At 46.6% G+C, this 11983-nt stretch overlaps 1 protein-coding gene across 1 annotated transcript; it reads right to left on the minus strand.

Moving 5' to 3' along the window:
* Positions 1 to 355: 355 nt before the first annotated feature.
* On the minus strand, positions 356 to 4091 carry CUNH9orf131 (chromosome unknown C9orf131 homolog). Its single transcript, XM_012811648.2, has 3 exons — positions 4080 to 4091; positions 3658 to 3796; positions 356 to 1887 (listed from the first exon to the last, which is right to left on the minus strand). Exons 1-3 carry the CDS (start codon positions 4089 to 4091, stop codon positions 356 to 358), a joined length of 1683 nt encoding a protein of 560 aa, XP_012667102.2.
* Between the last annotated feature and the right edge of the window lie 7892 nt (positions 4092 to 11983).

Below are 11983 nucleotides of genomic sequence, written 5' to 3' on the forward strand. Positions count from 1 at the left end.
GCTGTAAAGTCTATCCTTCTCAAGGGCAATGTTGGGCTGTGCTTCCCAGGTCATACAGCCTTACCCTATGGAGTAGGGATGTATAGACTCCAGAGTGATCGTCTGTCTCTGTAAAAAAAAATTATACCTTCAGAATCCTGAGTAGCTCTACTTCTGAGACTTGATCCTGAGGAATTATAGCTACAGCAGAAGTTAATTGGGAACTGACTTTCTCCATACCCTAGACTCCAAAGAAGACACAAGTGGAATTTGTCTAGTTCAGTTAGTTTATTACGATTTCCTCTGCTTGTTTCCCCATCTCCCCACCTTCTGCCTGGTTTGGCTTTAGGTCTTGGGTTGCTAAGTCCAAGTACTATCAGGCTTTCTTCTCTTGAATAGATTTGGTGAGCAAGGGTCCACGGTTACCTAAAAATTTGGCTAATACTCTTTGGAGACCCCTGGAAAGGTGAGCCTGGGGTATAGGAGAAGAAAGATGGCTCTTCGTGTGGGCCCAAGGATAGTGCTTACAGTAGTGAGGGCTCAGGATGTCACCAGCTCTCAGCTCTTTCCCTGCCTGGTCATGGGGACCTGAAATCTTGGGGAAGAGCTTCTGGGGAAGAGAACTGTCTTGAGAGCTCTGGCCCCTGTGTTGAGATTTTTGGGAAAGTCTGCTTACAGGAGCCTCCACTAGTCTTTGGGCCTGGGTAGGGTGGCTCTTTTTTGTGACAGTGGATGACCCTAATCCTGCATTCCCTGCTCTGTGGTCTGCTTTGGGTTTTCTGGGGTTCTCTCCCTTTTTCACTGAAGAAAGGGCTGAAGCCTTGTTTTGTTTCCTGCCTGAGACTAGAATATCAGGGTTTGAAGGCTCTCCAGGGCCTGAATGGATATCACCAGCCTTTGTGTGTACACACGACCCTTGGGATGGGACCTGGGCAGTCTTCCCCTTCAAGTTCGCCTCTCTCTGAGGCCCTTGTCTTGCTCTGCCAGACCCTCCTAGCTGTGGCTGGAATAGGGATTGGGAGTGATGACAGTAGGAGACCTGGATAGGTTGAGATACTGTGCTCTGAACTTTTGGGGGATGACCACTTGAAGAGGAGAGGCACAGGTTAGGGAGATAAATCTGCTTTTGGGGGCAGGAGTCTGGAGTTGTGGAGCTCAAGGCAGGGGAGCTACAAAGTAGTTGGCTTGAGCTCGGGGATCTGGATGCAGGGCTCTGCTGCAGTGTTTTCAGCCTGAGTTCCAACTCTTTACTCCACTGCCAGGCATGGGTCCCAGGGTTTGTGAGCACCTCTGGAACAGCCTCTCTCTGGGAGAGTGGGGCCTCAGCCTTAGGTCCTGGAAATGTCTCTCCGTTGGGTAGGCCAGAATGAGTGGGCACAATCTGCACAACTTCAGTGAGGGTGGGAAGCCAGGGTATTGGCTGCAGGGTATTAACTTTTGGAGGGCTGGAGCCCTGGGGGACTTCTCTCTGTTGTGCCCATCTCCACACACATTGAAGGTCAGTGTGTGGCTCTGGTAGGGGAGCAGAAAGTGAACTATGGGCTGGGAGCTCAGTGGCCCAGCAGTTCTTTGTCTGCTCCACTGATGCTTTCCCCTCAGGCTTACAGTTGCATTGGTCTCCAAAAGGCTCACTTATGTGAGACTTTGAAACGGAGTTTGGGGATGGGCTGAGGCTCCAACCTGGGAACAGTGGAGCACAACAGTTTTCTTTCTTCTCCATGTTCCCCCTAACAGGCTCATAGTCAGGCAAGACTCCTGGGGGGCTGGTTCCATGCAGGACTTGGGGTAAGCTGCAAGCTGGGAGCTTAGAGGCCCAGCAGTTCTGTCTCTTGTTTATATCCCTACATCTAGCCTTAGAATTAAACAGGACCCCCATGGGGATGATTTTCTGAGGCTCCAGCATAAGAGCTGGGAGTGGGCTGAGGGCCAGGGATGGGGGCTTAGAAGCGCAGGAACTCCTAGAATGCTTGGTGTCCTTCCTCGTAGCTTCTGGTTTGGTAAGGCCTTCCACAGGATTGATTGTATGCTGTTCTCTGAGGGGGGCTAGCACTGTGCTATGGGCAGGGTCTGAGGAGTCAGATGCCCAGAGGTTTTCTCTCTGCTCCATGGTCTCCCACAAAGCTTTGGATTCAGGTAGGACTCCCTTGGGACACGTTACTAGAGACTCTAGCTGAGAGGCTGAGGAAAGGCTGGCAGATAAAACTGGGTCTGCAGATAACCCCAAATTTTCTCTACTCTGCATGCCCTTCCATGGAGTCTTAGATCCTGATGGGACACATGCAAGGCTGGTTCCATAGAGTGCTGGCTTGGGGTCCAAGGCTGGGGTCCCCAAAGCCTGGCAGATTCCTGAGTTTTCTCTGAATACCCACTGGGGCTCATATCTGGATAGGTCTTCCAGGGAACTCTCTCCCTGGAGTTCTGTCAGGGAGTCTAGGGGAGGGCAGGGGGCTGGCATTAAAGACTTAGAAGCCTGAGGGTTCTCTTTGTGTTCCTGGGTTCCCCAAAAGTCCTTAGGTATAAGAACTCCTCCTTCATAGCTGATTTTTTTTGGTTTTGACAGAGAAGCTGGAGGCTGGCATGGGGGTGGCATTGGAGGCTCAGAAGCTTGGGAGCTTTCTTTATGTCCCATGGTTCCCCGCTTAGTCTCATATCGACGAGGATCTCCCAAGGGGCTAGTTCCTTGAGACTCTGTCATAGGGACTAGGTGTTGGCAAGGGGACACATTTGACGGTGCAGAGATCTGACGGTTCTCTTTTTGCCCATTGGTTTCCCAGAAGACCTTAGATCTAGACAGACCTTCTGTAGGGCTGACTTTCTGGAGTTCCGACAGAGAGGCTGCAGTTAGGCTGGGAGTTGACATTGCTTGTTCAGAGGCTGGGGGGTCTTCATTTTGTCCTGTGGTCTTCCATGGGGCCTCAAACCTTGTCAGGATTCCCAGAAGGCTAGCAGGATATAGCAGAGAAGCAGAGGGTGAATCTGGATTATGTTGGTGGAGGTTGGGGTCCCATGGCAACTCCCACCAGGCCTCAGAAGCAGAGAAAAGCTTAGAGGGTCTGTGTCTTTGGAATTCAGGCTGCGAGTGCAGGACTTGACCCTTAGAGACCCAAGAGACCTCTCTGTGCTCTGTAAGCTGTTGTGTGGGTGCCTCAGTGCCAGATAGAACTTGCTTATGGTCCACAGGCAAGGGCTTAAGATGGAGGGGTAGTGATGGGACGGGAGGAGAAGATGGAGATGGAAGTAGTGGAAGACTGAGAGCCATCCCTTCGATGTCTTCCATAGTATGGACTTCGTGAGTAGGAAACTGCGTTGGAGAGTGATACTGGGGAAGCAACGGGTTGGACCTAGGCAAGAAGGTAAGCTTGTTGAAAAAGACAGAAGGACAAACAGATAATTTCAGGGAAGAGGGGCCTGAGCTCAGGAAGATGGCCTCCAAGGATTCGCTGTGCAGAAAAGGGAGACCCCAAAAGAGCTGGCTTTTACTATGCTGCTGGTGGCTCCCTGATGCTATCTTGTGCCTCACAGGTAGGTTGGTCAGGATCTGGAAGGTGGGAAAGGGTCTGAAAGGGCTTGGGGGCTGCATGAGTATTTGCTCTGGTATCCCTGTGACCTCGGTGAGCCCCTCAGAACCATAGGATGGCTCAGCTGATGCTCCAATGGGAGTTTCTTTGGGAGGAGAACATGGTTTCATTGGATCCAGAGATGCCTCCTCTTCTTCCTTTTCCCCCTCCTCCTCTTCTTTTTCTTCCTCTTCCTCCTCCTCTGATTTCTGTTTCCACAGGTGACCAAGGTACGCCATATGGTACAGAAAGGGTAGGCCCTGGAGAGTAGGAAAGATACTTTCAGGCATGAAGACTTCAGAGACACAAGTTTGTTATGAAACCCAAAGTCTCTGCTCCACATACAGAGTAAACAGCTCCTCATCTAATATTAATAATGGTCATCCAGTTCTCATTTGACAGTCAGCATTCTTTCATATACTCTACATCTAGGATCAGTGATCACTCACCTGACTTCAAATCTAATGTCAGTAGCCACTCACCCAGCCTCAAGTGGCTTATAGTCAGTCACCTGGGTCCACATTCATACCAGTGATCCCTCACCTGATCTCTCATGTGGTGTCAACAGTCATTAATCCAACTCCACATCTGTAGTCAGAGGTCACCCACCTTGCCTTGCATCTTGTCCCCATAGCACCAAGGATGAACATGTCGCAGCCTCCCAAGCTGCCACCACCTCCGGATCTGCCAAACTATGAATAAGAGTAGTGTCATCACATTCCCTGGACTTTGGAGACAGTTGCTGCCACAGTATCTACAAGCCAGGGCGTGGGTTAGTTGACCCCAGAGAAGCCCCATATTCCCCTCAACCCTGAGCAAGTCCTCCAGTAGCCATTCCATTTTCCTCAGCCTAGTGGCAGTTTACTCTGAGATCATCATTGCATCACAGAATAAAGAACTCTCATCCCCCATTTGGGCTGAGGCCTAATGAGGCCTAACAGCCATCTTCCTGCATTTAACACCAGTAAAAACTCATACTTCATAGAGTGAAGTCTGGATGATTGGCTTTTGTTTTGATTGCCAAGGTCATAATTATGCTTTAGGCATTGCGTGAGGACATGGATTATAGCATTGAAAGGCCTATTCAATACCTTGCCCTACCACTTTCCACCTGTGAAACCTCAAACTACTTGATTTTTCAGCGCCTCAATTTTCTCATCTATAAAATGGGGATAATATTGCCACATAAGTGGCTTTGAGAATTAAATGAATAGATGTATAAATGAATACTACCTGGTATATAATGTATGCTACATTATAATTTTATTTCTTTTAAAGTTTTTGATTATAAGTTTCATTCTATTTTTAATAAGTGGGGTCTATCCCCTATTATTTATACTAATGTTTATCCCCTATTATTTATGCTAATGTTAGCTGTGAACTGTTTTCTTTGACAGCTGCCTGAAATTGGCTGGGATGTTTTTGGGTTTTTTTTGAGACAGAGCCTCAAGCTGTCCCCCTGGGTAGAGTGCTGTGGCATCACAGCTCACAGTAACCTCCAACTCCTGGGCTCAAGCGAGTCTCCTGCCTCCGCCTCCCAAGTAGCTGGGACTACAGGCGCCTGCCACAACGCCTGGCCATTTTTTGGTTGCAGCCATCGTTGTCATTCGGCGGTCCAGGCTGGATTTGAACCCGCCACCTTAGGTGTATGTGGCTAGCTCCTTAGCCACTTGAGCCACAGGCGCCAAGCCAGCTGAGATGTTTTTTGAACATGCATATTAAGGATGAAAAATCAAATGTGCTTGACCATTTAATTTGCTCCACTCTCTTCTAAAACCCACACTCTGTTCCATGTCGGCCTTCCCTTCAGGGCCACACTTCAGTCCCTGCTTCCCAGTACAATTTAACACTCTTGCCCCACTTCTAATCTCCACTTAGTCTGGTAGGAAGTGTGCTGAGTTGAAGGTGAGGAAACGTGGGTTCTCTATCTCTGTCACTGATTGGCATTAATTGGTCACATGATCTTAAGAAACCAAGAGAGATTCTTCCATTGGTAACATGAGTTAGACCAGATTAATTGATTCATTCATACGACAATACATTTATTGAATGCCTATTAAGGGTCAGATATTGTTCTCAATCTTGAGGCAATAGTTAAGATGCTAAAGTCGGTCTAGTTCAGTGGGAGAAATGGTGAAATAATAGACGATGAAAATAAAGATATGTACAGGGTAACATAGGGGCAGAAAATAGATTATCTACCAGCTTGGAGAAGAGGGTTGCTTGTTTGGAGGTGCTTCCCAGAAGAGATGATTAATGCTTGGTTTGAGGGCTTGGCACTTGTGGCTCAAGTGGCTAAGGCGCCAGCCACATACACCTAAGGTGGCGGGTTCGAATCCAGCCCGGGCCCACCAAACAACAATGATGGCTGCAACCAAAAAATAGCCAGGTGTTGTGGTGGACGCCTGTGGTCCCAGCTACTTGGGAGGCTGAGGCAGGAGACTCGCTTCAGCCCAGGAGTTGGAGGTTGCTGTGAGCTGTGATGCCATGGCACTCTACCCAGGGAGACAGCTTGAGGATCTGTCTCAAAAAAAAAGAAAAAAAAATGCTTAGTTTGAGGAACCAAGACAAAGAGGATAAAGTTAGTGTAGGGAGTGAGAGAAGGATAATCCAAGCAATAGGAACAGCCTATCTAAGTGCTATGGCAGAAAAATGAGGGTATTTCAGTGTGGCTATAGTAGTGGGTGAAGGTTGGGGAAAGCAGTAGGAGATGAATTTGGAAAGACAAGATTACAAAGGGCCCCCAAGACCAGGCTAAGAAGTTGGAAATTTGTCCTGAATGTGGTGGGAAACAATTGAAAACTTTTAAACAGGGAAGTGACAAGATCAAGTTTGCGTGTTGCAAATAATATTCTAGCTGTAGTAAAGGCAAGAAGACTCTTGTTTTAGTTAAGGCAAAACAAAAAATGAGACCCTAACCAAGGCAGTGATGGTGAGAATGGAGAATAATGGATTCAAGAAGTCCAGAACTATATAGTTGATTATATATGGGATGGGGTGGAGGAGAGAGGAAGCTAAGCATGTCTCCAAGGTTTCTGACTTGGGAAACTAGATTTATGTTTGTGCTATTTCACTGAGTTTGGGAACCAATTTAGGGTGGTGGTGATGAGGAGTTGATGGGTTCTATTTTAGACATTTGAATTTGAGGTTCCTGTAACACTTCAAGGTAAAGCTAGGCAAGAGACATTTAGATACATAGATCTGAAGCTTGGGAGAGCAGTTTATGGGGGAGATGTAAATTTGATATCCAGCAGTATTTATGAAAGGCATGGCTCAGCACCTGTGGCTCAAGTGGCTAAGGCGCCAGCCACATACACTTAAGGTGGCGGGTTTGAATCCAGCCCAGACCCGCCAAACAACAATGACAGCTGCAACCAAAAAATAGCCGGGCGTTGTGGTGGGCGCCTATGGTCCCAGCTACTTGAGAGACTGAGGCAGGAGACTCACTTGAGCCCAGGAGTTGGAGGTTGCTGTGAGCTGTGAAGCCACAGCACTCTACCCAGGGGGATAGCTTGAGGCTCTGTCTCAAAAAAAAAAAAAAAAAAAAGAAAGGCATAAAGATGACCTAGTTATATGTGACATTTGACCCAGATGGCAGTGCTTTTTAAAAATTTTTGAATGAATAGCCACTGTTGTTTTAAATCAGATTACATATAATAATTAGTATCTCTAACTTAAAATCTGGCAGCACTGGGCTTACATTCCCACAAATTAGAGACTGTTTAGAGCTACACACTGTTTGCTCCCTTTGTAGTGGACATGTGCTCTTCAGTTCTCTGCAGTTTTCACCATGTTTTTATAGGTAATGCCAAGACTGAGGGCTAGTTGCTGTTTATCATTGTGCCTGTGATTTCTTTTTCTTAGACTTGTTCATTTTTTTCTCATTTATGTTACTGCCTGGTATTTGAATTGCAACCTCTGGATGAAAAAGGTAAATTAAGTGCTGATGGGAAACAGAAAGTATTACTGCATACTTATTCTGTGCTTGCTAATTTACATTTATGGCAATATAATTTACCAAGTTATTAGTTTCTGTTTCCTTTCTCTGCCAAAGGAGACACCCAGTAGGATAAAAAGGTAACTTTGCTCTCCTTTCTTCCGGGAATTCTGGACTTCTTTTTCCATGGGATTATTAGTGAATTTTGTGTTTTCTGGTCCCAGAGCAAAGCAGAAATACACCTGCCCTACAACTTTATCTGGTTTCTTATATGAGAATGGAATTTAATTTAGCTGGGTATTCTTGCAAAGCCAAAGATGAAAGAGGTGCTAGATTGAGAGAAGAGCTGCCCAACAATAGTAGTGGGCTCAGGGACTTCAGAAAAAAGATGTAGTGAGGGGTTGTATGCCCACCAAGGTCTGTACAGAATTCCTTTAGGAGGCAGGGGGACTTCTGAAAAGGTGAGCTGATTTGATGGCTGGTGGACTGAACGTGTAATATATAGTCTTGGAAACTGCAACAAAAAAAAATGCTGATTTGCATACTTGGCCGAAATGCTGTGAAATCACCTGCCTTTGAATGGACAATGGGCATCCTAGGGGCAACCATGATGGACTGAAGACCAGAGGCTCTTTTCTTTTTTCTTTTTTTTTTTTTTTTGAGACAGAGTCTTACTTTATCAACCTCAGTAGAGTGCTGGGGCATCACAGCTCACAGCAACCTCCAACTCCTGGGCTTAGGCGATTCTCTTGCCTCATCCTTCCAAGTAGCTGGGACTACAGGCACCCACCACAACACCCAGCTATTTTTTGTTGCAATTTGGCCAGGGCGGGGTTCAAACCTGCCACCCTCAATATATGGGGCTGGTGCCCTACTCACTGAGCCACAGGCACCACCCACAGAGGCTCTTTGCTAAGTGTTTTGGGGATTTTATTTTTTGGTCAACGTGTACCATACTAAAGAGGGAAAAAGGCCTCAATAAATGATTGATGTTGGTTGTCTCCCAACCCTAGGAAATGGGGGTTTTGAGACAGCTTTAATTTAGGAAGATTAAGTCATGTGATGATTTTTGTTTTTCAGTGATGAAAAAATTTATACTCTAATATCTGTTTTTCTATTTAGACATTTTTGGCTCAAACAACAAACATTTGTTTCTCATAATTCTGGAGACTGGAAAGTCCAGGATCAAGGTACCAGACAATTTAGTTCCCTGTGAGGGCCCTTTTCCTGGCTTGCAGACAGATACCTTCTTGCTATATTCTTATATGTCTCATTTAATCTTTACGAGTCTTTGATGTAGATGTCTTTTCACATAATGGGAAAACTGAGGCATAGAGAGTACATGTGGCCATCCTCTTGAATTGTGAGAAAGCACTTGGATATAAGTGACAGAAAATAAAATCCAACAGACAAACAGAATGGGAATATATTAATTTACATGCACAACCCAGGAGGAGGGCTGGCTTTAGGTAGCAGGGTTGATAGCAGCCGTCCTCATACTACGGCCCACAGGCCACAGGCAGCCTGCCTAGGACATTTATCTGGCCCGTTTTTGCCGCTGCTTCCCATCCTGCTTAGCAGCTGATTCATCTGGGCCCACAGTCCGGCCTAACAGTGGTCTGAGGGACAGTGAACTGGCCCCCTGTTTAAAAAGTTTGAGGACCCTTGATGTAGGGACTTAATGTTATCAGGATTCAGTTTCCGTTTCTTAGCTCTCTGTCTTCTGTGCTGACTTCATTCTCAGGCTTTGCATGGTAGCAGCTTCAAGTAAAGCTGAAAATCTGTCACTCTGACAACAGTCCCTGTAAAAGTCTCATTGTGCCTTCTGGGCTGTACGGGGTTACACATTCATCCCTGAACTACCTACTAAAGTAGTCACAGGAATCCCTCTTTAGACATCCCTGTGTCACCACATACCCTTGGAGTAAGGATGCGGAAGGAGGACTGCTCTACCTTCACATGGACTGAAACTGAAGAAGTAGGGGTATGATAGCTCCTCTAGAGAACACAGAGATGCTATTTCCAGAAAGGCATGTAAATGCTGGTATCAAAATGAAATAAATCAGATGTCCTCTATATCCCTTTATTACTTCCCCATTCTATTTTCTGACCCAAAGCCATTGCCCTTTTAGGAGATGAAACTTAGGTTGAAATATGAATGCAGATTCTCTGAAGGCTGAGGAAAGGGCTAGTTGGGGTCCAGAGCAGGGAGACCCTGCTGTAAGAGACCCAAACATCCTCTAGACCATTCTAAGACCTAGACTTTCAATTCCTAGATCTTTTCATTTTGGAGTCCATTATATCTGTTCCAGTCTACCTATGGCCATATCCTAAGCCTCATCTGCCTTCTCAAATAACATGAGTCTGACATCACACCCTCTGACTTCATTCTCTGGATTTGCCCTCAAGATGCTGCTTTGTCAACCTTGTCAGGACCTTTCACTTTCTCCCTGCACAAGAAACCTCTTGCCTTTGTTTCTTCCCTCTCTATGATAGATTTCATGGTCTATCATTAATCAACATCCCACACACTTCCTAGCCCATTTTCCTTTGATAGTTCTACCTAACAAAACCTCACAACTGAGATTCAGACGGGGTGCCTGAAGGGCCTTCCTTCTGGGGGCCTCCTGGGCAAGTGTGTCTGGGCTGCCGGGTCTGGCTCATAGCACTGATGTGCGGCTGCAGCCCTCTGCCCCAGCTTTGGAACTCGCCCGTTCTCCACCCTTTTCCTTCTCCTTCTCCCCATCCTTCCTCCCCTCAAGAGAGATGCAGAGTTAGACCAGGGACCAGGGGCCAGTTGCCACATGGGCTTGAAATGATCCTGTCCAGTGTCCCTGAGAGGCCCAGTGTTCTGGAAATGACAGGATGATCAGGACAGTGAAATGTCAGAGCCTCTCTCCATGAAGGGTTGGTTTCTTAAACTTTCCCTAACCCACCGTCCTGGGGAATCGTTTCCTGAAAGATGAAGAAAGCTGTGAGGCCACTTTACCCATGGTGGGCCAGTGAGAATGAGAGTGTGGGAGCCACAAAAAAGGCCCGCACTGTGGGCAGAGTGTCAGTGGCCAGAGGTGGGACTGACCTGAGGGGCAGAAGCTGAACCTGCCCTGCAGACCCAGGATGGCATTGCTGGAGGCTGAGCCATGGTAAGGCCTTTAGCAGACAGGACAGAAGGGAGGGATGTCTGAGGCAACCACCTTCAATCTCAGGTACTGGTACATTACTGCGTTTTTTTTGTTTGTTTATTTGTTTTTTGCGACAGAGCCTCAAGCTGTCCTCCCTGGGTAGAGTGTGACATCACAGCTCACAGCAACCTCTAACTCCTGGGCTCAAGCGAGTCTCTTGCCTCAGCCTCCCAAGTAGCTGGGACCACAGGCACCCGCCACAACGCCTGGCTATTTTTTGGTTGCAGCCGTCATTGTTGTTTGGCAGGCCCGGGCTAGATTGGAACCCACCACCTTAGGTGTATGTGGCTGGCGCCTTAGCCACTTGAGCCATAGGCGCCGAGCCCATTACTGCGTTTTTTAAGGGGCTCATATGTGTTAGGCCCTGTTCTATAGGAACTCTAGCTATATCCCACCATAGGTGGTAGGAAATGCTGTTGCTTCTTTTAAAGATTTTCCTGTATGATAGAATTATACACTGAATTTGAAAGATATAAAAAGGAAGAATCTCATCAACTTCCACTTACAAAATAATTTGCATAGCAATTTAATGTATTTTTTCCAGATTTTGCTATTCATATTTTGACATTGTTTAAATAATATCTAGTTTTTTTTGAGACGGAGCCTCAAGCTGTTGCCCTGGGTAGAGTGCCATGGCATCACAGTTCACAGCAACCTCCTACTCCTGGGCTCAAGCGAGTCTCCTGCCTCAGCCTCCCAAGTAGCTGGGACCACAGGCGCTTGCCCCAATGCCTGGCTATTTTTTGGTTGCAGCCGTCATTGTTGTTTGGCAGGCCCGGGCTAGATTTGAACCCGCCACCTTAGGTGTATGTGGCTGGCGCCTTAGCCACTTGAGCCACAGGTGCCAAGCCTAGTGGTTTTTTTTAAAGGTAGGAAAGCAGTTAACATTTTATCACAAACCTTATCTACGTACTATAAACTCTTCCTAGACATTTTTTTTTTGAAGCAAGGTCCTTTTCTGCTGGTAGAGTGTAGTGGTGTAGTCATAGCTCACTGCAGCCTCAAACTTCTGGGCTCAAGTGATCCTCCTGCCTCACCCTCCCCAGTAGCTGGGACTAACAGTGTGTGCCATGATGCCTTGCCCCTAGATATCATTTTTAATGACTTTAGTATTTTCTGAAGGTGCTGTGTGATGTTTCTTGTGAGTGGTTGGTGACGCAAGGTGTAGATTTGCATTGAAATTGTATATATAAAGGCAGCTACTGCTCTTTATGGCAAATAGCAAAAATCTTTATTTCTTCCTAGCATAAACAGCCAGTGAAAACAGGCTATTGTAAAAAACAGATTAACTTTTTTGGTGAGACACATTCTTCTTTTTTTTTTTTTTT

Source organism: Otolemur garnettii, unplaced genomic scaffold (genome assembly GCF_000181295.1).
Source record: "Otolemur garnettii isolate 467f Iridium unplaced genomic scaffold, OtoGar3 scaffold00172, whole genome shotgun sequence".
NCBI lineage: Eukaryota > Metazoa > Chordata > Mammalia > Primates > Galagidae > Otolemur > Otolemur garnettii.